We start from the raw sequence: 25,856 nt of genomic DNA on the forward strand, positions 1-25,856 counted from the left end.
TTCAGGTGGTATCTCAGGGGTACAAATTGGAATTCGAGACGTCTCCCCCTCGCCGTTTCCTAAAGTCTGCCTTACCGACGTCTCCCTCCGACAGGGAGGCGGTATTGGAAGCCATTCACAAGCTGTATTCACAGCAGGTGATAATCAAGGTACCCCTCCTGCAACAGGGAAAGGGGTATTATTCCACGCTGTTTGTGGTACCGAAGCCGGATGGCTCGGTGAGACCTATTTTAAATCTACAATTTTTGAACACTTACATACAGAGGTTCAAATTCAAGATGGAGTCACTCAGAGCGGTGATCGCGAACCTGGAAGAAGGGGAATATATGGTGTCTCTGGACATCAAGGATGCTTACCTCCATGTCCCAATTTACCCTTCTCACCAAGGGTACCTCAGGTTTGTGGTACAGAACTGCCACTATCAGTTTCAGACGCTGCCGTTTGGATTGTCCACGGCGCCCCGGGTCTTTACCAAAGTAATGGCCGAAATGATGATACTCCTTCAAAGGAAGGGAGTTTTAATTATCCCTTACTTGGACGATCTCCTGATAAGGGCAAGATCCAAGGAACAGTTGGTAGTCGGAGTAGCACTATCTCAAGTAGTGCTGCGGCAGCACGGGTGGATTCTCAATATCCCAAAATCGCAGCTGATCCCGACGACACGTCTTCTGTTCCTAGGGATGATCCTGGACACAGTCCAGAAAAAGGTGTTTCTCCCGAAAGAGAAAGCCAGAGAGTTATCCGAGCTAGTCAGAAACCTCCTAAAACCAGGCCAAGTATCAGTGCACCAATGCACAAGGGTCCTGGGAAAAATGGTAGCTTCCTACGAAGCAATCCCATTCGGCAGATTCCACGCAAGAACATTCCAGTGGGACCTGCTGGACAAATGGTCCGGATCGCATCTTCAGATGCATCAGCGAATAACCCTGTCCCCAAGGACAAGGGTGTCTCTCCTGTGGTGGTTGCAGAGTGCTCATCTTCTAGAGGGCCGCAGATTCGGCATTCAGGACTGGGTCCTGGTGACCACGGATGCCAGCCTGCGAGGCTGGGGAGCAGTCACACAGGGAAGAAACTTCCAGGGCTTGTGGTCAAGCCTGGAGACATCACTTCACATAAATATCCTGGAGTTAAGAGCCATTTACAATGCTCTAAGCCAAGCAAGACCTCTGCTTCAAGGTCAGCCGGTGCTGATCCAGTCGGACAACATCACGGCAGTCGCCCACGTAAACAGACAGGGCGGCACAAGAAGCAGGAGGGCAATGGCAGAAGCTGCAAGGATTCTTCGCTGGGCGGAAAATCATGTGATAGCACTGTCGGCAGTGTTCATTCCGGGAGTGGACAACTGGGAAACAGACTTCCTGAGCAGGCACGACCTCCACCCGGGAGAGTGGGGACTTCACCCAGAAGTCTTCCACATGATGATAAACCGTTGGGAAAAACCAAAGGTGGACATGATGGCGTCCCGCCTCAACAAAAAACTGGACAGGTATTGCGCCAGGTCAAGGGACCCTCAAGCAATAGCTGTGGACGCTCTGGTAACACCGTGGGTGTACCAGTCAGTGTATGTGTTCCCTCCTCTGCCTCTCATACCCAAGGTGCTGAGAATTATACGGCGGGGAGGAGTAAGATCTATTCTCGTGGCTCCGGATTGGCCAAGAAGGACTTGGTACCCGGAACTTCAAGAGATGCTCACAGAGGACCCGTGGCCTCTACCTCTGAGAAGGGACCTGCTCCAGCAGGGACCCTGTCTGTTCCAAGACTTACCGCGGCTGCGTTTGACGGCATGGCGGTTGAACGCCGGATCCTAAAGGAAAAAGGCATTCCAGACGAAGTCATCCCTACTTTGATAAAAGCCAGAAAGGATGTAACCGCAAAGCATTATCACCGCATCTGGCGGAAATATGTTGCGTGGTGCGAGGCCAAAAAGGCCCCGACGGAGGAATTTCAATTGGGTCGATTCCTGCATTTCCTGCAAGCAGGAGTGTCTATGGGCCTAAAATTAGGATCCATTAAGGTCCAGATTTCGGCCCTGTCGATTTTCTTTCAGAGAGAACTGGCTTCAGTGCCTGAAGTCCAGACGTTTGTTAAGGGAGTGCTACATATACAGCCTCCTTTTGTGCCTCCAGTGGCACCCTGGGATCTGAATGTTGTTTTGGATTTCCTAAAATCACATTGGTTTGAACCACTCAACACTGTGGAATTAAAATATCTCACATGGAAAGTGGTCATGTTGGCCCTGGCTTCAGCCAGGCGTGTGTCCGAATTGGCGGCTTTATCCTGTAAAAGCCCTTACCTGATTTTTCATACGGACAGGGCAGAATTGAGGACTCGTCCTCAATTTCTCCCAAAGGTGGTTTCAGCGTTTCATCTGAACCAGCCTATTGTGGTACCTGCGGCTACTAAGGACTTGGAGGACTCCAAGTTGCTGAACGTTGTCAGGGCCCTGAAAATATATGTTTCCAGGACGGCTGGAGTCAGAAAATCTGACTCGCTATTTATCCTGTACGCACCCAACAAGCTGGGTGCTCCTGCTTCTAAGCAGACTATTGCTCGCTGGATTTGTAGTACAATTCAGCTTGCGCATTCTGTGGCAGGCCTGCCACAGCCAAAATCTGTAAAAGCCCACTCCACAAGGAAGGTGGGCTCATCTTGGGCGGCTGCCCGAGGGGTCTCTGCTTTACAACTCTGCCGAGCTGCTACTTGGTCAGGGTCAAATACTTTTGTCAAATTTTACAAATTTGACACTCTGGCTGAGGAGGACCTGGAGTTTTCTCACTCGGTGCTGCAGAGTCATCCGCACTCTCCCGCCTGTTTGGGAGCTTTGGTATAATCCCCATGGTCCTTACGGAGTTCCCAGCATCCACTAGGACGTCAGAGAAAATAAGAATTTACTTACCGATAATTCTATTTCTCGTAGTCCGTAGTGGATGCTGGGCGCCAACAAATCTGGTTATTGTTGTTGTGAGCCATCTATCCAGAGGCTCCTCTGTTATCATGCTGTTAACTGGGTTCATATCACAAGTTGTACGGTGTGATTGGTGTGGCTGGTATGAGTCTTACCCGGGATTCAAAATCCTTCCTTATTGTGTACGCTCGTCCGGGCACAGTATCCTAACTGAGGCTTGGAGGAGGGTCATAGGGGGAGGAGCCAGTGCACACCAGGTAGTCCTAAAGCTTTTCTTTTTGTGCCCAGTCTCCTGCGGAGCCGCTATTCCCCATGGTCCTTACGGAGTTCCCAGCATCCACTACGGACTACGAGAAATAGAATTATCGGTAAGTAAATTCTTATTTTTTGTATATATTGTACATTTTATCCCTTAAACATGTATATTTTTATTTTTAGGTTACAAATTCATCATTCTAACCACATCAATTACAAACAGTGCACGGATGCTGGAGTCAATGACAGAGACTAAATCATGATTCATCTGCAGTTTTCTCACACCGTGTAATTAGCCAGTCGTTGTGGTGTATAACTCTCTAAGTCTATGAACACATGTAAATTAGGACCATCTTTTTAATGTATCAGAGTTTCATCCCAAATGTGTTACTGAAACTAAGACTTGTCCTGACTGCTGAGATGATAAATGCAACTGAAAGTGTATTGGGATTTCACCTCCTCCTAGAAACTCTTCTATTGGTTTGGATATGGGTTAATCCTTTATTGATTGACTGTAATAGTTTCAAAATGACCTACAGTATATATGTCACATGCCCTGAGACGTCCTGCAAATTCATGCAGATAATATGGGAATTCCCAGTACATGGAACTGAGGAATATATATATATATATATATATATATGTATATATTTTTAATACATTGGATGGGCCTTTCTGTATGTATTCTATTTTATATATGGGTTTACAGCCTTCATATTCTATATGTGCGCAAAGCTGGTTCACAAATGTACTGATTGCCTAGTCTGCGTGCTGTTTGGTTTAGCCATATATTGTTTACTCAGGTAATGCAAGATAAATGAAGTTCACATAAAACAACATTTCTGTTCCGCCTTTTACTATTTTAGGGCGCCTTTTCTCCAGTTGCCAATAAGCCAATATGCTGAATGGGTTTAGTGACAAAACCGTGATGTTGCCAAGTACAGCAAATCTGCATGCCTGCGAGTTAGATGGAGCATGGCTCTGTAAGCCTGATTTTACACAAAGCATGTTGATGATCTTGTTTCTCTGACGTCCTAGTGGATGCTGGGTACTCCGTAAGGACCATGGGGAATAGACGGGCTCCGCAGGAGACTGGGCACTCTTTAAAGAAAGATTAGGTACTACATCTGGTGTGCACTGGCTCCTCCCTCTATGCCCCTCCTCCAGACCTCAGTTAGAATCTGTGCCCGGCCTGAGCTGGATGCACTTAGTGGGCTCTCCTGAGTTCACTATAAAGAAAGTATTTGTTAGGTTTTTTATTTTCAGTGAGATCTGCTGGCAACAGACTCACTGCTACGTGGGACTTAGGGGAGAGAAGCAAACCTACCTGCTTGCAGCTAGCTTGTGCTTCTAAGGCTACTGGACACCATTAGCTCCAGAGGGATCGAACACAGGGCCCGACCTCGATCGTCCGTTCCCAGAGCCGCGCCGCCGTCCCCCTTGCAGAGCCAGAAGACGGAAGAAACCGGAGAAAATCGGCGGCTGAAGACTCCGCTCTTCAATAAGGTAGCGCACAGCACTGCAGCTGTGCGCCATTGCTCCCACAGCACACCACACGCTCCGGTCACTGGTGGGTGCAGGGCGCTGGAGGGGGGGGCGCCCTGGGCTGCAATTAGTATACCTTTTGGCACAAAAAGCACATAATACAGTGTATAACACTGTATATGTGCAAAAACCCCCGCCATTAACATTATAAAAAGCGGGAGAAGCCCGCCGCTGAAGGGGCGGGGCTATCTTCCTCAGCACAGCCAGCGCCATTTTCTCTTCACAGCTCCGCTGGAAGGACGCTCCCCAGGCTCTCCCCTGCAGTATACACTACAGAAAGGGTAAAAAAGAGAGGGGGGGCACATAAATTTAGGCGCAAATTGTGATATAAGCAGCTATAGGGGGAAAATTCACTTTGTGTACAGTGTATATCCCTCTGTTATATAGCGCTCTGGTGTGTGCTGGCATACTCTCTCTCTGTCTCCCCAAAGGACTTTGTGGGGTCCTGTCCTCAGTCAGAGCATTCCCTGTGTGTGTGTGTGTGTGCGGTGTGTCGGTACAGCTGTGTCGACATGTTTGATGAGGACGCTTACGTGGAGGTGGAGCAGGTGCCGATAAGTGTGATGTCGCCCCCTGCGGGGCCGACACCTGAGTGGATGGATATGTGGAAGGTATTAACCGACAGTGTCAACTCCTTGCATAAAAGGTTCGATGACGCAGCTTTGGGACAGCCGGCATCTCAGCCCGCGCCTGCCCAGGCATCTCAGAGGCCGTCAGGGGCTCAAAAACGCCCGCTACCTCAGATGGCAGACACAGATGTCGACACGGAGTCTGAGACAAATGTACAATCCACTAGGGCCATCCGATGCATGATTACGGCAATGAAAAATGTGTTGCACATTTCTGACATTAACCCGGTTACCACAAAAAAGGGTATTATGTTTCGGCAGAAAAAGCAGCCAGTGACTTTTCCCCCATCTGATGAGTTAAATGAATTGTGTGAAGAAGCGTGGGGTTCCCCAGACAAGAAACTAGTAATTTCTAAGCGGTTACTAATGGCGTACCCTTTCCCGCCAACGGATAGGTTACGCTGGGAGACATCCCCTAAGGTGGACAAGGCGCTCACACGCTTATCAAAAAAGGTGGCACTGCCTTCTCAGGATACGGCCGCCTTAAAGGAGCCTGCATATAGAAAGCAGGAGGCTATCCTGAAGTCTGTGTATACACACTCAGGTACTATACTGAGACCTGCTATTGCTTCAGCATGGATGTGTAGTGCTGCAGCAGCGTGGTCTGATTCCCTGTCTGATAACATTGATTCCCTTGACAGGGACACTATATTGCTAACCATAGAGCATATTAAAGACGTAGTCTTATATATGAGAGATGCACAGAGGGACATTTGCCGGCTGGCATCTAGAATTAATGCAATGTCCATTTCTGCCAGGAGAGTATTATGGACTCGGCAGTGGACAGGTGATGCTGATTCTAAAAGGCACATGGAAATTTTGCCTTATAAGGGTGAGGAATTGTTTGGGGACGGTCTCTCGGACCTCGTATCCACAGCAACAGCTGGGAAGTCGACTTTTTTACCTCAGGTTCCCTCACAGCCTAAGAAAGCACCGTATTATCAAGTACAGTCCTTTCGGCCTCAGAAAGGCAAGCGGCGCGTCCTTTCTGCCCAGAGGCAGGGGTAGAGGGAAAAAGCTGCACTATACAGCCAGTTCCCAGGAACAAAAATCCTCCCCTGCTTCCACTAAGTCCACCGCATGACGCTGGGGCTCCACATGTGGAGCCAGGTGCGGTGGGGGCCCGTCTCCGGAACTTCAGCGACCGGTGGGTTCGCTCACAGGTGGATCTCTGGGTTCTACAAGAGGTATCTCAGGGATACAAGCTGGAGTTTGAGACGTCTCCCCCTCGCCGTTATCTCAAATCAGCCTTGCCAGCTACTCCCCAGGACAGGGAGGTAGTACTGGCGGCAATTCACAAGCTGTACCTCCAGCAGGTTATAATCAAAGTTCCCCTCCTTCAACAGGGACGGGGTTACTATTCCACAATGTTTGTGGTACCGAATCCAGATGGTTCGGTGAGACCCATTCTAAATTTGAAATCCTTGAACACTTATATAAGGAAGTTCAAGTTCAAAATGGAATCGCTCAGGACGGTTATTGCAAGCCTGGAAGAGGGGGATTACATGGTATCACTGGACATCAAGGATGCTTACCTACATGTCCCCATTTACCCACCTCAACAGGTGTACCTCCGTTTTGTGGAACAGGACTGCCATTACCAATTCCAGACGTTGCCGTTTGGTCTGTCCACGGCACCGAGGGTATTTACCAAAGTAATGGCCGAAATGATGATACTCCTTCGAAAGAAGGGAGTTATAATTATCCCGTACTTGGACGATCTCCTTATAAAGGCGAGTTCCATGGAGCAGTTGTTGGTCGGAGTAGCACTATCTCAGGAAGTGCTACAACAGCACGGCTGGATTCTGAATATCCCAAAGTCGCAGCTGGTTCCTACGACGCGTCTGCTGTTCCTGGGTATGATTCTGGACACAGAACAGAAGAAGGTGTTTCTCCCGGAGGAGAAGGCCAAGGAGTTGTCATCTCTGGTCAGAGACCTCCTGAAACCAAAACAGGTGTCGGTGCATCACTGCACGCGAGTCCTGGGAAAGATGGTAGCTTCTTATGAAGCAATTCCCTTCGGCAGGTTCCATGCGAGGATCTTTCAGTGGGATCTGTTAGACAAGTGGTCCGGATCGCATCTTCAGATGCATCGGCTGATCACCCTGTCCCCGAGGGCCAGGGTGTCTCTGCTGTGGTGGCTGCAGAGTGCTCATCTTCTCGAGGGCCGCAGATTCGGCATACAGGACTGGGTCCTGGTGACCACGGATGCAAGCCTCCGAGGTTGGGGGGCAGTCACTCAGGGAAGAAACTTCCAAGGAAAAACCCCTGCTTCAAAACCAGCCGGTGCTGATTCAGTCAGACAACATCACGGCGGTCGCCCATGTAAACCAACAGGGCGGCACAAGAAGCAGGATGGCGATGGCAGAAGCCACAAGGATTCTCCGATGGGCCGAAAATCACGTGATAGCACTGTCAGCAGTGTTCATTCCGGGAGTGGACAACTGGGAAGCAGACTTCCTCAGCAGGCACGACCTCCACCCGGGAGAGTGGGGACTTCATCCAGAAGTCTTTCAGCTGATTGTAAATCGTTGGGAAAGGCCACATGTGGACATGATGGCGTCCCGCCTCAACAAAAAGCTAAAAAGATATTGCGCCAGGTCAAGGGACCCTCAGGCGATAGCTGTGGACGCTCTAGTGACACCGTGGGTGTACCAGTCGGTTTATGTGTTCCCTCCTCTTCCTCTCATACCAAAGGTACTGAGGATAATAAGAAAGAGAGGAGTAAGAACTATACTCATCGTTCCGGATTGGCCAAGAAGGACTTGGTACCCAGAACTACAAGAAATGATCTCAGAGGACCCTTGGCCTCTGCCGCTCCGACAGGACCTGCTACAGCAGGGGCCCTGTCTGTTCCAAGACTTACCGCGGCTGCGTTTGACGGCATGGCGGTTGAACGCCGGATCCTGATGGAAAAGGGCATTCCGGTTGAAGTCATTCCTACGCTGATAAAAGCTAGGAAGGATGTGACAGCAAAACATTATCACCGCATATGGCGAAAATATGTTGCTTGGTGTGAGGCTATGAAGGCCCCAACAGAAGAATTTCAGCTGGGTCGATTTCTGCACTTCCTACAGTCAGGAGTGACTATGGGCCTAAAATTGGGATCCATTAAAGTCCAGATTTCGGCCCTGTCTATTTTCTTTCAAAAAGAACTGGCTTCACTGCCTGAAGTTCAGACGTTTGTTAAGGGAGTGCTGCATATTCAGCCCCCTTTTGTGCCTCCAGTGGCACCTTGGGATCTCAACGTTGTGTTGGATTTCCTAAAATCACATTGGTTTGAGCCACTTCAGACCGTGGAGTTGAAATATCTCACGTGGAAAGTGGTCATGCTTTTGGCCTTGGCTTCGGCTAGGCGTGTGTCAGAATTGGCGGGTTTGTCATGTAAAAGCCCCTATCTGATCTTCCATATGGACAGGGCAGAATTGAGGACTCGTGCCCAATTTCTCCCTAAGGCGGTATCAGCATTTCATTTGAACCAACCTATTGTGGTGCCTGCGGCTACTCGGGACTTGGAGGCTTCCAAGTTGCTGGATGTAGTCCGGGCCCTGAAAATCTATGTTTCCAGGACGGCTAGAGTCAGAAAAACTGACTCGCTGTTTATCCTACATGCACCCAACAAGCTGGGTGCTCCTGCTTCTGTGCAGACTATTGCTCGCTGGATCTGTAGCACGATTCAACTTGCACATTCTGCGGCTGGACTGCCGCATCCTAAATCAGTCAAAGCCCATTCCACGAGGAAGGTGGGCTCTTCTTGGGGGGCTGCCCGAGGGGTCTCGGCTTTACAACTTTGCCGAGCTGCTACCTGGTCGGGATCAAACACGTTTGCAAAATTCTACAAGTTTGATACCCTGGCTGAGGAGGACCTTGAGTTTGCTAATTCGGTGCTGCAGAGTCATCCGCACTCTCCCGCCCGTTTGGGAGCTTTGGTATAATCCCCATGGTCCTTACGGAGTACCCAGCATCCACTAGGACGTCAGAGAAAATAAGATTTTACTCACCGGTAAATCTATTTCTCGTAGTCCGTAGTGGATGCTGGGAGCCCGTCCCAAGTGCGGAATTCTGCAATACTTATATAGTTATTGCTTAACTATAGGGTTTTTTGTTCTGAGCCATCTGTTTAATGAGGCTCAGTTGTTGTTCATACTGTTAACTGGGTTTAGTTATCACAAGTTGTACGGTGTGATTGGTGTGGCTGGTATGAGTCTTACCCTGGATTCCAAATCCTTTCCTTGTAATGTCAGCTCTTCCGGGCACAGTTTCCCTAACTGAGGTCTGGAGGAGGGGCATAGAGGGAGGAGCCAGTGCACACCAGATGTAGTACCTAATCTTTCTTTAAAGAGTGCCCAGTCTCCTGCGGAGCCCGTCTATTCCCCATGGTCCTTACGGAGTACCCAGCATCCACTACGGACTACGAGAAATAGATTTACCGGTGAGTAAAATCTTATTTTTTCTTGTTGTTCCAAACTATTTTACTGTAAGCTGTCCTAATATGTTTCAATTACCGTTTTCATATGAAAAATCATATTTGATACGTGTGCAGCCTCTCTGGGAATGTATTTGATGCCACATGGAAGGGTTATTAGCGGTTTCTTTTGCAAGCATGTTAAACATGTGTAAAAATAGACGTATAGGTAAAAAATAGACCTACTGTATAAGCATTAAGGGCCAAATGTCAGGCATTTTAAACACGAGAATGCTTCACTGCAGTATGGGGGTCATTCCGAGTTGTTCGCTCGGTAAATTTCTTCGCATCGCAGCGATTTTCCGCTTAGTGCGCATGCGCAATGTCCGCACTGCGACTGCCCCTAGTAAATTTGCTATGCAGTTAGGTATTTTACTCACGGTTTTTTCTTCGTTCTGGTGATCGTAATGTGATTGACAGGAAGTGGGTGTTTCTGGGCGGAAACTGGCCGTTTTATGGGTGTGTGTGAAAAAACGCTACCGTTTCTGGGAAAAACGCGGGAGTGGCTGGAGAAACGGAGGAGTGTCTGGGCGAACGCTGGGTGTGTTTGACGTCAAACCAGGAACGACAAGCACTGAACTGATCGCAGATGCCGAGTAAGTCTCGAGCTACTCAGAAACTGCACAGAGATGTCTTTTCGCTATATTGCGAATCTTTCGTTTGCAATTTTAAGAAGCTAAGATTCACTCCCAGTAGGCGGCGGCTTAGCGTGTGTAAAGCTGCTAAAAGCATCTTGCGAGCCAACAACTCGGAATGAGGGCCCATGTTTCATGCATGCGGTCCTCCGTTGAAACATGTGCATTTGTGTTCTTCCCCAGTAATTAATAGTTTGATATTTATTTGTGTAGACTATTTGCTAATTTCTGTTTTTTAGTTATGTCACATAATACATTTTTCATTGTATGCTTGAACAGCAAACTGGACTAAATGTCATACATGACTACAAATCCGTTAAACATAATTATGTGTGGATTCTGCTCAAAGCTAAAAATGGTCAAACACTGGGGAAGATATATTAAGCCTGGAGAAGTGATAAAGTAGTGATAAGTGGAAGGTGATAACGCACCAGCCAATCAGCTCCTAATTGCCATTTTTCAAGCCTGTAATGATTGGCTGGTGCGTTATCACCTTCCACTTATCACTGCTTTATCACTTCTCCAGGCTTAATACATCTGTCCCTATAATATTTATTCACATAAGTTATCTCTGTGCCAGTAGTGTGGGCAGGGAAAACAGGCATAAGGAGGAGAAAATCTTTAAGCAAACGTTCAATTGAGGTCGAGCCGTGCTGCTGCATATTTCCATATAATTAATATATTAATGACACTTTAAAAAGTAGTGTTTATTGTTGTATACTAAATACTATTTTTTGTTCCCATGTCTATAACAATACGTATATTACACAGAATACTAAGGGGAATATTCAACAAAGTTTAATTAACTCAACAAAAAAAGCAATGCTGCACTTTCAGATTTAGTGACATTATGTATTAGCCAAAGTATTTAAGAGACATGGCCAAGGCAGAAAAGAGAATCCAGTTGTAAGGATGTACAGTATTCTTTAGTCGCTTTCTTAGTTAATTAATATGCTTCATTCTCAGTGGCTGCTTTCATTGACTTTGGGACAAGTGTACTTTAAAATTCTGCTTGTATATAAGTTTTTATATCGTCATCACATAGATTGTAGTTATAAAGAAACTTCAATATCAAAAATCTAAGACATATTTTATAGAATTTTAATTTATTTCTGTTAGACATATGATGTTATATTATGTGTGGTTATGGATGATTATTGGGTTACCTGCATTGTGATTTTTCTTTAGCAGAGCCAAAACAAGTCTGCAGTCCACACATAACTACTTTAATGTTCATGTACTGTATGAAGCTGAAATTATTAAAACATTTTCTCAAAGTATTTGTGTAAAAATTTGTATTTTACACAATGACAGCACTCAGAGAAGATATAACTCAGCGTCTCACAAGCAATACTGACTTAATAAAGCACTAAACCTGAATCACAAGTTTCCCAGAACTGCTAGTAACATCTACAAATGTACTGTATATGTAAAGGTTTCCATAACTTGTCAGAAGAAGATATTTGCATTCTGTTTATGCAGTAATGTGTCCACATTACAGTGAGTGAAAAAATGGTTCACGTGGCTGCTACGAAGGGGGGAGGTAAGAGGGTCCCCCAGGCGGGACCCGCCACTAAATTGCGTTCCTATTGCAGTCTAGGGAGATGGACTGCGACGCTGGTGTGGACACTGTTACCGAGCAGGGACCCCACTATATCCGCCAGGGCATAGGAGTACAGGTCGGGTGTACTAACGCCCCTATTGGTAAGGCTCCGTAGTACCAGCGGTGAGGCACAGCATAGGGGAATCGGCTCTTGGCCTGTAGCCCCTCCACCGGCCCAGGGCTCCATCTCCTTGCAGATTTCACGCCCTGGAGCTGCCTCACTCTCTCCCTCAGTTCTTGACATAGATGCGCAGGGCGCCATCTTCTGAGCATAGCTGCTAATGGTCTCTCCTGTAAAGCCGCCTGTCCACAGTGCTGAGACTTTACAGACACTTGAGTATTCTACATGTCTTATTACAGACAGCATCAGTTAAGAAAGAGTGTACCTATTACAGAATATATTGTACGAGTATTCTGATATATACCTCCAGTCTAGGACAGCGCTGTGTTTTTATATATATATATATATATATATTTCTCTAACGTCCTAAGTGGATGCTGGGGACTCCGTAAGGACCATGGGGAATAGCGGCTCCGCAGGAGACTGGGCACATCTAAAGAAAGCTTTAGGACTATCTGGTGTGCACTGGCTCCTCCCCCTATGACCCTCCTCCAAGCCTCAGTTAGATCTTTGTGCCCGAACGAGAAGGGTGCACACTAGGGGCTCTCCTGAGCTTCTTAGTGAAAGTTTTAGTTTAGGTTTTTTATTTTCAGTGAGACCTGCTGGCAACAGGCTCACTGCATCGAGGGACTAAGGGGAGAAGAAGCGAACTCACCTGCGTGCAGAGTGGATTGGGCTTCTTAGGCTACTGGACATTAGCTCCAGAGGGACGATCACAGGCCCAGCCATGGATGGGTCCCAGAGCCGCGCCGCCGGCCCCCTTACAGAGCCAGAAGACAGAAGAGGTCCGGAAAATCGGCGGCAGAAGACATCCTGTCTTCACCAAGGTAGCGCACAGCACTGCAGCTGTGCGCCATTGCTCCTCAGCACACTTCACACTTCGGTCACTGAGGGTGCAGGGCGCTAGGGGGGGGCGCCCTGAGCAGCAATAAAAACACCTTGGCTGGCGAAAATACATCACATATAGCCCCCAGGGCTATATGGATGAATTTTAACCCCTGCCAGAATCCATAAAAAAGCAGGAGAAAAGTCCGCGAAAAAGGGGCGGAGCCTATCTCCTCAGCACACTGGCGCCATTTTCCCTCACAGCTCCGTTGGAGGGAAGCTCTCCCCTGCAGTCACTACACTACAGAAAGGGTTAAAAAAGAGAGGGGGGCACTAATTAGGCGCAGTATTAACAATACAGCAGCTATAAGGGGAAAAACACTTATATAAGGTTATCCCTGTATATATATAGCGCTTTGGTGTGTGCTGGCAAACTCTCCCTCTGTCTCCCCAAAGGGCTAGTGGGGTCCTGTCCTCTATCAGAGCATTCCCTGTGTGTGTACTGTATGTCGGTACGTTTGTGTCGACATGTATGAGGAGAAAAATGATGTGGAGACGGAGCAGATTGCCTGTAATAGTGATGTCACCCCCTAGGGGGTCGACACCTGAGTGGATGAACTGTTGGAAGGAATTACGTGACAGTGTCAGCTCTGTATAAAAGACAGTGGTTGACATGAGACAGCCGGCTACTCAGCTTGTGCCTGTCCAGACGTCTCATAGGCCGTCAGGGGCTCTAAAGCGCCCGTTACCTCAGATGGCAGATATAGACGCCGACACGGATACTGACTCCAGTGTCGACGGTGAAGAGACAAATGTGACTTCCAGTAGGGCCACACGTTACATGATTGAGGCAATGAAAAATGTTTTACACATTTCTGATAATACGAGTACCACCAAAAAGGGGTATTATGTTCGGTGAGGAAAAACTACCTGTAGTTTTCCTGAATCTGAGAAATTAAATGAGGTGTGTGATGATGCGTGGTTTTCCCCTGATAACAACTGATAATTTCTAAAATGTTATTGGCATTATATCCTTTCCCGCCAGAGGTTAGGGTGCGTTGGAAAACACCCCCTAGGGTGGATAAAGCGCTCACACGCTTGTAAGGGCTCTACCCTCTCCTGAGATGGCCGCCCTTAAGGATCCTGCTGATAGAAAGCAGGAGGGTATCCTAAATTGTATTTACACACATACTGGTGTTATACTGCGACCAGCAATCGCCTCAGCCTGGATGTGCAGTGCTGGGTTGGCGTGGTCGGATTCCCTGACTGAAAATATTGATACCCTAGATAGGGACAGTATATTTTTGCCTATAGAGCATTTAAAAGATGCATTTCTATATATGCGTGATGCACAGCGGAATATTTGCCGACTGGCATCAAGTCTAAGTGCGTTGTCCATTTCTACCAGTAGAGGGTTATGGACACGTCAGTGGTCAGGTGATGCGTATTCCAAACGGCATTTGGAAGTATTGCCTTAATAAGGGGAGGAGTTATTTGGGGTCGGTCTTTCAGACCTGGTGGCCACGGCAACAGCTGGGAAATCCACGTTTGTACCCCAGGTCGCCTCTCAACATGAGAAGACGCCGTATTATCAGGCGCAGTCTTTTCGTGGACAAGCGGGCAAAATGTTCCTCATTTCTGCCCCGTGACAGAGGGAGAGGAAAAAGGCTGCAGAAATCAGCCAGTTCCCAGGAACAGAAATCCTCTCCCGCCTCTGCCAAGCCCTCAGTATGACGCTGGGGCTTTACAAGCAGAATCAGGCACGGTGGGGGCTCGTCTCAATGAATTTCAGCGCGCAGTGGGCTCACTCGCAAGTAGACCCCTGGATCCTTCAGGTGATATCTCAGGGGTACAAATTAGAATTCGAGACGTCGCCCCCTCGCCGTTTTCCTAAAATCGGCTTTACCGATGTCTCCTTCTGACAGGGAGACAGTTTTGGAAGCCATTCACAAGCTGTATTCACAGCAGGTGATAATCAAGGTACCCCTCCTGCAACAGGGAACGGGGTATTATTCCACACTGTTGTGGTACCGAAGCCGGACGGCTCGGTGAGACCGATTCTAAATCTAAAATCTTTGAACACTTACATACAGAGGTTCAAATTCAAGATTGAGTCACTCAGAGCAGTGATTGCGAACCTGGAAGAAGGGGACTACATGATGTCTCGGGACATCAAGGATGCTTACCTTCATGTCAAAATTTACCCTTCTCACCAAGGGTACCTCAGGTTTATGGTACAGAACTGTCACTATCAGTTCAGACGCTGCCGTATGGATGGTCCACGGCACCCCGGGTCTTTACCAAGGTAATGGCCGAAATGATGATATTCCTTCGAAGGAAGGGAATTTTAGTTATCCCTTACTTGGACGATTCCCTGATAAGGGTAAGATCCAGGGAACAGTTGGAGGTCGGTGTAGCACTATCTCAGGTAGTGTTGCGGCAGCACGATTGGATTCTCAATATTCCAAAATCGCAGCTGGTTCCGACGACTTGTCTTCTGTTCCTAGGGATGATCCTGGACACAGTCCAGAAAAAGGTGTTTCTCCCGGAGGGGAAAGCCAGGGAGTTATCCGAGCTAGTCAGGAACCTCCTAAAACCGAGCCAAGTCTCAGTGCATCAATGCACAAGGGTTCTGGGTAAAATGGTGGCTTCCTACGAAGCAATCCCATTCGGCAGATTCCACGCAAGAACTTTCCAGTGGGACCTGCTGGACAAATGGTCCGGGTCGCATCTTCAGATGCATCAGCGGATAACCCTGTCACCAAGGACAAGGGTGTCCCTCCTGTGGTGGTTGCAGAGTGCTCATCTTCTAGAGGGCCGCAGATTCGGCATTCAGGACTGGGTCCTGGTGACCACGGATGCCAGCCTGCGAGGCTGGGGAGCAGTCACACAGGGAAGGAATATCCAGGGCTTATGGTCAAGCCTGGAGACATCACTTCACATAAATATCCTGAAGCTAAGGGCCATTTACAATGCTCTAAGCTTAGCAAGACCTCTGCTTCAAGGTCAGCCGGTGTTGATCCAGTCGGACAACATCACGGCAGTCACCCACGTAAACAGACAGGGTGGCACAAGAAGCAGGAGGGCAATGGCAGAAGCTGCAAGGATTCTTCGCTGGGCGGAAAATCATGTGATAGCACTGTCAGCAGTATTCATTCCGGGAGTGGACAACTGGGAAGCAGACTTCCTCAGCACGACCTCCACCCGGGAGAGTGGGGACTTCACCCAGAAGTCTTCCACATGATTATAAACCGTTGGGAAAAACTCGACAGGTATTGCGCCAGGTCAAGGGACCCTCAGGCAATAGCTGTAGACCCTCTGGTAACACCGTGGGTGTACCAGTCAGTGTATGTGTTCCCTCCTCTGCCTCTCATACCCAAGGTACTGAGATTGATAAGATGGAGAGGAGTAAGCACTATATTCGTGGCTCCGGATTGGCCAAGAAGGACTTGGTAACCGGAACTTCAAGAGATGCTCACGGAGGATCCGTGGCCTCTACCTCTAAGAAGGGACCTGCTCCAACAAGGACCCTGTCTGTTCCAAGACTTACCGCGGCTGCGTTTGACGGCATGGCGGTTGAACGCCGGATCCTGAAGGAAAAAAGGCATTCCGGATGAAGTCATCCCTATCCTGATCAAAGCCAGGAAGGATGTAACCGCAAAACATTATCACCGCATTTGGCGAAAATATGTTGCGTGGTGCGAGGCCAGTAAGGCCCGACGGAGGAAATTCAACTGGGTCGATTCCTACATTTCCTGCAAACAGGAGTGTCTATGGGCCTGAAATTGGGGTCCATTAAGGTTCAAATTTCGGCCCTGTCAATTTTCTTCCAAAAAGATCTAGCTTCAGTCCCTGAAGTTCAGACGTTTGTAAAAGGGGTACTGCATATACAGCCTCCTTTTGTGCCTCCAGTGGCACTTTGGGATCTCAATGTAGTTTTTTGGGTTCCAAAAGTCACATTGGTTTGAACCACTTAAATCTGTGGAGTTAAAATATCTCACATGGAAAGTGGTCATGCTGTTGGCCCTGGCCTGGGCCAGGCGCGTGTCAGAATTGGCGGCTTTATCCTGTAAAAGCCCTTATCTGATTTTCCATTCGGACAGGGCGGAATTGAGGACTCGTCCTCAGTTTCTCCCTAAGGTGGTTTCAGCGTTTCACCTGAACCAACCTATTGTGGTGCCTGCGGCTACTAAGGACTTGGAGGACTCCAAGTTGCTAGACGTTGTCAGGGCCCTGAAAATATATGTTTCCAGGACGGCTGGAGTCAGAAAATCTGACTCGCTGTTTATCCTGTATGCACCCAACAAGCTGGGTGCTCCTGCTTCTAAGCAGACTATTGCTCGTTGGATTTGTAGTACAAATCAGCTTGCACATTCTGTGGCAGGCCTGCCACAGCCAAAAATCTGTAAATGCCCACTCCACAAGGAAGGTGGGCTCATCTTGGGCGGCTGCCCGAGGGGTCTCGGCTTTACAACTTTGCCGAGCAGCTACTTGGTCAGGAGCAAATACGTTTGTAAAATTCTACAAAATTGATACCCTGGCTGAGGAGGACCTGGAGTTCTCTCAATTGGTGCTGCAGAGTCATCCGCACTCTCCCGCCCGTTTGGGAGCTTTGGTATAATCCCCATGGTCCTTACGGAGTCCCCAGCATCCACTTAGGACGTTAGAGAAAATAAGAATTTACTTACCGATAATTCTATTTCTCGTAGTCCGTAGTGGAGGCTGGGCGCCCATCCCAAGTGCGGATTGTCTGCAATACTGGTACATAGTTATTGTTACCAAAAAATCGGGTTATTGCTGTAGTGAGCCATCTTTTCTAGAGGCTCCTCTGTTATCATGCTGTTAACTGGGTTCAGATCACAAGTTGTACGGTGTGATTGGTGTGGCTGGTATGAGTCTTACCCGGGATTCAAAATCCTTCCTTATTGTGTACGCTCGTCCGGGCACAGTATCCTAACTGAGGCTTGGAGGAGGGTCATAGGGGGAGGAGCCAGTGCACACCAGATAGTCCTAAAGCTTTCTTTAGATGTGCCCAGTCTCCTGCGGAGCCGCTATTCCCCATGGTCCTTACGGAGTCCCCAGCATCCACTACGGACTACGAGAAATAGAATTATCGGTAAGTAAATTCTTATTATATATATATATATATATATATATATATATATATATATATATATATATACATACACACAAAGAAGAAAGTCCCGGCACTCCCTTTGTACTTAACGTAGTTGCTGCGGTGCCCTCCTGGGGAGAAGGCTCGTCCCCTATGTAGTAGAAAATGTTGATGGCAGCACTCAAGCAGATATGTGACAGCAGATGATCTGAAGTGGATTTATTGGTCTAATAAATCCACTACAGTTCATCTGCTGTCACATATCTGCTTGAGTGCCGCCATCAACATTTTCTACTATATATATATATATATATATATATATATATATATACACACACACACACACACGAGTCCACTGCAGTTTTATTGTGCTTATAATGATTTCTGCATTGCCTGTGACTGTGTGTGCCTGTACCTGCTGTATGGTTTCACTCTCATGTGTATCCCATCTAAGGTAGCTATTGTCTGAGATAAACCTCCTACTATCAATCTCCTTCAATTGTCTGTTCGTTACCCTTTGTTTACCAATCGGGTGTGTCAGTAGTTGCACATATCCAGCAGTCGCGTCGTCATCTGATATTGATAAGCTCATCGATCCCGGACAGTAGCCCCCATGTAACTGTCTGAGATAAACCTCCTACTATCAGTCTCCTTCAATTGTCTGTTCATTACCCTTTGTTTACCAATCGATTAGGAATCCCAGGAAGCAGCCAACACACGCAGTTATGTCCACCAAAATGAGACTGGCTCTACTTTATTTAGTATGACATTATATAGAGAAAAAAGGTACTTGCATGAACACTTGATACACGTCACATTTCAAAAACAATAATGCATCTCTTCTCATAAGTCCTCTAAGGCTGACACCCTCCTACGTGTCCTTCAGAAGAAGTCTAAACACAAGAGACTATCTAATAACATGTTTTCAAGACTTGTAGCTACGACCTTGCTTCGCACAGAACGTACGAACTGTGAAATGTCAGCATTATTATGATTTAACCAGCAAAGCATACTTCTACTTCTCTACATCATGGCTGCTACTTAACAAAATGGCTGACACTGCTTAAACTAAATAAATCTATCTTCATCACTATCACTGTATTCTATACCCAAAGGGACTAGGTGCATCAGGGTCCTCTAATATAGTGTACACAGTACTTATCGTTATACGGATATTTTACTGTATTACAGTCACATACACTTGGATTTTGGCACAAGTTTGTGTATTCTGACGCTGTTTGTGTACTTTGGGGGTAATTCAGAGTTGATCGTATAGATTCTGAAGCCAGACAGAGTACACAACTTACGGACAAAGGGCCTAATTCAGAGTTGATCGCAGCAGTAAATTTGTTAGCAGTTGGACAAAACCATGTGCACAGCAGGTGTGGCAGATATAACATTTGCAGAGCGAGTTAGATTTGGGTGGGTTATATTGTTTCTGTGCAGGGTAAATACTGGCTGCTTTATTTTTACACTGCAATTTAGATTTCAGTTTGAACACACCCCACCCAAATCTAATTCTCTCTGTGCATGTTATATCTGCCCCCCCCCCCCCCCCCCCTGCAGTGCACATGTTCTTGCCCAACTGCTAACAAATTTACTGCTGTGATCAACTCTGAATTAGGCCCTTTGTCCACAAGTTGTGTACTCTGTCTGGCTTCATCGTACTAATAGCCTGAATGTTGCTTTATTACAATGTCTAACAATAAGGGCAGTAAAACTGGAGGCTCCTGTAGTTTGCAAGGTATGCTCCAGAGGTTTACCTGAGGGGGAAGTATTGTTCGATGGTCTGTGTACTAAATGTCATGCACCTCCCAGTGAGCCTGCAGCTCCTGTAACTACAATGGAGCCACCCTGGGCTATATTCACCTCCCTCCTGGGGACTCTGGTGGACCGGTTATCCCCCCCTATGGGACCTCCGGTGTCACTGCCACCACAAGTTGTCCCTATAGTGAATCCGCCTTGGGGGGAAAATTTGTCTACCCAGCTGCAGCAGTTGAATCAGTCTTTGGTTAAACAGAAATCTACTCCAGGCCACTCCTGTGTCCCTGGGTCCTCTAAACGGGCTGCTTCCTCCTCAAAATCCACTAACCTCTCTGATGTTTCATCTAAACAAGGAGGAGGAGGATACGGTCCTGTCAGACTCTGAATCGGGTTACTGACGAGGATTCTACCGTCCAGGTTGATGTCCCTGGCCTGGTGGATGCTATTAAGCAGATCCTTCAAATCACTGAGGATGAGGATTCCACTACAGTGGCCAAGAAAACTGATATGTTAAAACAACAGAAGATGGTTTAAACTGTATTACCCCATTCTGATCATCTTGTGGACATCAGGAAGGAACCTGTTAGGGTCTCCTGCCCTGTGCTGCCACGTCGTCATGGCAACCGGGAGACAAGTGCTAGCGGAGTAACCTGAGCGCAGCTGATACTCCGGTTCGGGTCTTTTGCTGTGCAGTGGTTACAAGCTCTGTGCACGGCAGGGGATCCGGTGCTGGTTTTTGTGCTCACAGTCTGTGAGGTCTGAGTGGGGCGTGGACAGCACCTGCTTTATAAGGCCTCTTCTCAGGTTAAGCAGATGCTGCTGAATCTTTGTTGGTTAGTCAGTTCCTGAAAGTTAGCCAGTACTGTGTAGCTTTGTATTTGTTGTTGCTTACTGCAAATAGGCCTGGGGATTTGGTACTACACTCTGCCAATCCAGACCTAGCAGTAAGACTGGAGTCAGTCGTTTAACTTGCTGGGGTTCTTTTACTACTCTGTGAACTTAGCAAGTTTGCGGCTGTATTCTAAGACTTGCCTGCCTAAATCCTGTCTCACTGTGCAAGGTGTCAGGTGTCAGTTTAGTGGCAGTAAGCTGAACCTGTGCACTGCAAGTAAGAATTAGGATTGTGGAGACTCTCCTTGTGTCTATCATTCCATCTCTGACCAAGGAGTTTACTGCCACACCCGTTGGTAACCCTTTAGGGTTTTGCTGTTGCCCTTAGCAACAGCATTTCGGGTTCTCTACGTATTAAAACACAACATCTTGCTTTTCCCATCTGAGCATTACTAATACTAGGGAGACACCCAGTTCCTTAGCCTCTGGGCTTCTCTGTTCACTTTGTGTGTATTTTGTTACACTATCACCTTCTGTGTACGTAATGTCATATTCCCCAGTCTGTCTGTGAGTTCATTTGTTTTGCATACCTATCCGTTCAGACACCAGTACATTCCTGCAGGCACTGGTGTGCATAACAGTTCAAACACCAGTACATTCCTGCAGGCACTGGAGTGCATAACAGTTCTGACACCAGTACATTCCTGCAGGCACTGGTGTACATAACATATTCAGCAGCCTAATACTCCTGTTGAAATTTTGTGGGAATATGGAGCATTCCCCTCAAAATACGTTGCAACAGGTGGTCGATCAGGTGCAGGTCCTGACTCGACAATTTAATGATTTGTCCATTAAAATGCACACCTCCCAGGCCGCTGGCGGAGCTCCCGCAGCAGCAGCACCTTCAGGGGTTAAGGAGCCGAAAGTAAATCTCCCGGATCGTTTTTCTGGAGATCGCTCGCAGTTCTTTTGTTTCAAGGAGAGCTGCAAGCTATACTTCCGGCTTAGGCCTCAGTCTTCTGGGTCGGAGATTCAGCGGGTGGGCATAGTGATTTCCTTGCTACAAGGAGACCCACAGGTCTGGGCATATGGGTTGCAGCCTGACTGTCCGTCGCTTAAAAGTGTTGATGCTTTTTTTACGGCACTGGGCATGTTGTATGATGACCCTGACAAGACGGCCTCAGCCGAGGCTCAGATTTCGATCCTTAAGCAAGGGCGAAGGCCAGTTGAGGTTTACTGTACGGAGTTTCGGAGGTTGGCCCATGATACCCAGTGGAATGACCCAGCCCTGAGACACCAGTACCGAAGAGGTCTTTCTAACCAGATAAAGGACCAACTGGTACAATATCCCTTGCCTGATAGCTTGGATCAGCTCATGCAGTTATCCATCCGGGTGGATAGACGGCTGAGAGAGCGTAGGCTTGAAAGGGAGACTGAGGTTTCCTTCTTTCCCAAGGGAACCTCAGACTCTGAGGAATTTTCCGAGGAGCCTATGCAGATTGGGGCTACCCGCCTCTCCTCGCGTGAGAAGACGCGGAGGAGACAGCAGGGGTTGTGTTTGTACTGTGGGAATAAAGGTCATGTGGTAGTATCATGCCCAGAAAAGCCGGAAAACTTCAGGGCCTGAGGGTGATGGGAAATATCCTGTCAGGCCAGAAGTCAGAATTTCCCAAGAAGACTTTTATCATTCCGGTGACCTTGAAGATCCTCGGTCAAACTGTCAAGACTGAGGCCTTTGTGGACAGTGGGGCCGACGGGGTTTTTATGGACCGCCAATTCGCCCTGAAACACTCTGTTCCCTTAGTACCCTTGGCATCGGAAATTGAGATTTGTGGGTTAAACGGGGAACCATTATCCCAAGGTAAAATTACCTCTTGCACTAGCCAGATTTCTTTGTTTATTGGAGCCACACACTCTGAAAAATTGTCCTTTTATGTGACTGTCTGTACTTTTGCCCCATTGGTGTAGGGGTTACCCTGGTTAAGGGCCCACAATCCTCAATTTGACTGGGTCTCTGGGGAGATTCTTAGTTGGGGTACTGATTGTTTCAGGAGTTGCTTGAGCCTTCCAGTCAGGCTCTCGCAGCTAAGTTTGCCAGGATTGCCAGGGTGTTATGCAGATTTTGCAGACTTGTTCTCCAAAAAAGTTGCAGAGGTACTACCTCCCCATCGCCCCTATGACTGTGCCATTGATTTGTTGCCAAATGCTAAGCTTCCCAAGAGCAGGTTGTACTCCCTGTCACGTCCTGAGACTCAGGCTATGGCAGAGTACATTCAGGAGAACTTGGCTAAGGGATTTATCAGACCTTCACAGTCTCCAGTTGGGTCGGGGTTCTTCTTCGTGGGTAAAAAGGACGGTTCGTTGTGACCCTGCATCGACTTCAGGGAATTGAACCGTATCACGATTAAAAACTCATACCCACTGCCCCTCATTTCGGTCTTGTTTGACCAGCTTCGTACTGCCACCATTTTTTCTAAGATTGACCTATGCGGTGCGTACAATCTAATCCGAATAAGAGAGGGGGATGAATGGAAGACTGCCTTTAATACCCACTCAGGGCATTATGAATATTTGGTGATGCCTTTTGGGCTCTGTAATGCCCCGGCAGTCTTCCAGGATTTCATGAATGATGTGCTCAGGGAATATTTGGATAGATTCTTAGTTGTATACTTAGATGACATCCTAATCTTCTCCCATTCCCTGGAGGAACATCGGAAGCATGTACGCTTAGTCCTCCAGAAACTCAGAGACCACCGGCTTGGGGCGAAGCTGGAGAAGTGCGAATTTGAAGTTCAGCAAATCGCATTTCTAGGATATATTATCTCCCCAGAAGGTTTCCAAATGGAGGGTTCCAAGGTACAGGCAGTCCTGGATTGGGTGCAGCCCACTAGTTTGAAGGCGCTTCAGCGTTTCCTGGGCTTTGCAAATTTTTATAGACTATTTATCGCTGGATTTTCGTCTATAGTGGCGCCCTTGGTGGCACTCACTAAGAAAGGGGCGGATGTTGCTCACTGGTCTTGTGAGGCTAAAGCGGCTTTTGCCCGTCTCAAAAGGGCATTTGTATCGGCCAAGGTGCTGCGACACCCAGATCCAGAGCGTCCTTTTGTGGTGGAGGTGGATGCCTCTGAGGTGGGTATTGGGGCAGTGCTTTCTCAGATGGGAGTGTCTGATAATCGCCTTCATCCCTGTGCTTACTTTTCCCGTAAATTTTCGCCTGCCGAGATGAATTATGACGTGGGTAACCGGGAATTGTTGGCTATTAAGGATGCACTCGAGGAGTGGAGACACTGGCTTGAGGGGGCTAAGTTTGTGGTCTCAATTCTCACCGACCATAAGAATCTGGCATATTTAGAGTCAGCGAAGCGTCTCAATGCCAGGCAGGCACGATGGGCTTTGTTTTTTGCTCGCTTTAATTTTTTGATAACATATCGCCCTGGGTCAAAAAACATCAAGGCTGATGCGCTCTTGCGGAGTTTTGCTCCAATCCAGGAGACCACCGAGGAGCCGTTGCCTATTGTGTCCCCATCATGTATTAAAGTGGGCATTACCCAGGACCTCTTATCATTAGTCCTTAGAGCACAGGAGCAGGCTCCTCCAGACCTTCCGGTAGGTCTTTTGTTTGTGCCTCCTAGGTTAAGACAGCGAGTGTTCCTGGAATTCCATGCCAAGAAGTCGGCAGGTCACCCGGGTATTGCCAGAACTCGGGAGTTGCTATCTAGGGCGGTGTGGTGGCCCTCGGTGGCTAAGGATGTGGATCAGTGGGTTCGGGCATGTGACATCTGTGCCCGAAATAAGACTCCTAGAGGGGTTCCTGTTGGCCCATTTCATCCACTCTCTATCCCATCTAAGCCATGGACCCACATTTCAATGGATTTTGTGGTGGACTTGCCCAAATCCTCGGGGATGACAGCCATCTGGGTTGTCGTTGACAGGTTTTCGAAGATGGCGCACTTCGTTCCACTGGTTGGGCTGCCATCGGCCAGACGCCTGTCTGAATTATTTATGCTGCATGTTGTGCGTCTCCACGGGTTGCCACTTGATGTGGTCTCTGACCGCGGATCCCAGTTTGTGGCCAAATTCTGGAGGGCATTTTGTTCCGATCTCCAGATTTCTGTCAGCTTGTCGTCAGGCTACCATCCGCAGTCTAATGGGCAGACTGAAAGGGTGAACCAGTCCTTGGAGCAGTTCCTCAGGTGTTATGTCTCCAAGTGTCAGACTGACTGGGTTGCTCATCTGTCCATGGCGGAGTTTGCCTATAACAACGCGGCTCACTCTGCTACAGGGATCTCTCCCTTCCTTTGTGTGTATGGGCATCATCCTAAGGCCAATTCTTTTGACCCCCTGGACTCCACGCCTGGTGGTTCCTCTGTGGTTTCGGTCCTTAGAGGTATTTGGCGGAAAGTGAAGAAAGCCCTTGTGTCTGTGTCATTAGTGACCAAAAGGGTTTTTGATAAGCGGAAAAGACCCTGCAGCTTCAAATTAGGAGACTTCGTCTGGTTGTCTACCAAGAATTTGAAGTTGAGACAGCCATCTCATAAGTTAGGCCCCCGGTTCATCGGCCCTTATAAGATCACCAGGGTTATCAATCCGGTGGCATTTCAGTTAGATCTGCCCCGTTCTTTGGGTATCAATAAAACATTTCATTGTTCCCTTTTAAAACGGGCGATTAGTAATCCTTCTTCCAGTGGAAGACCTTCCCCTCTTCTGAGACGTGGCCAGAGGGAGTTTGTTGTTGAAAGGATTCTTGACTCCAAGATGGTTCGGGGTCGGCTGTCATTTTTGGTGCACTGGAAGGGGTATGGCCCGGAGGTGCGGTCGTGGGTGCGCAGTTGTGATCTTCATGCCCCCAGACTGATACGCTCTTTATTCTCGCAGTTCCCCGATAAACCCGGTGGTAGGGGTTCTTTGACCCCTCGTCAGAGGGGGGGTACTGTTAGGGTCTCCTGCCCTGTGCTGCCACGTCGTCATGGCAACCGGGAGACAAGTGCTAGCGGAGAAACCTGAGCGCAGCTGATACTCCGGTTCGGGTCTTTTGCTGTGCAGTGGTTACAGGCTCTGTGCACGGCAGGGGATCCGGTTCTGGTTTTTGTGCTCACAGTCTGTGAGGTCTGAGTGGGGCGTGGACAGCACCTGCTTTATAAGGCCTCTTCTCAGGTTAAGCA

General features: G+C 48.0%; 1 protein-coding gene across 3 annotated transcripts in view; it reads left to right on the forward strand.

Annotated features, from left to right (window-relative positions):
• The window catches only part of VPS33B (VPS33B late endosome and lysosome associated), a 252,332-nt gene extending 248,108 nt beyond the window's left edge, over positions 1-4,224 (forward strand). For all 3 annotated transcript variants that reach the window (XM_063925840.1, XM_063925839.1, XM_063925841.1), the window contains one exon: positions 3,344-4,224. In XM_063925840.1, coding sequence (XP_063781910.1) covers positions 3,344-3,423 — 80 coding nt within the window. In that variant the 3' untranslated portion in view covers positions 3,424-4,224. The remainder of the gene's footprint in view (positions 1-3,343) is intronic.
• Positions 4,225-25,856: the final 21,632 nt, after the last annotated feature.

This window comes from Pseudophryne corroboree, chromosome 6 (genome assembly GCF_028390025.1).
Source record: "Pseudophryne corroboree isolate aPseCor3 chromosome 6, aPseCor3.hap2, whole genome shotgun sequence".
In the NCBI taxonomy this organism is placed as follows: domain Eukaryota; kingdom Metazoa; phylum Chordata; class Amphibia; order Anura; family Myobatrachidae; genus Pseudophryne; species Pseudophryne corroboree.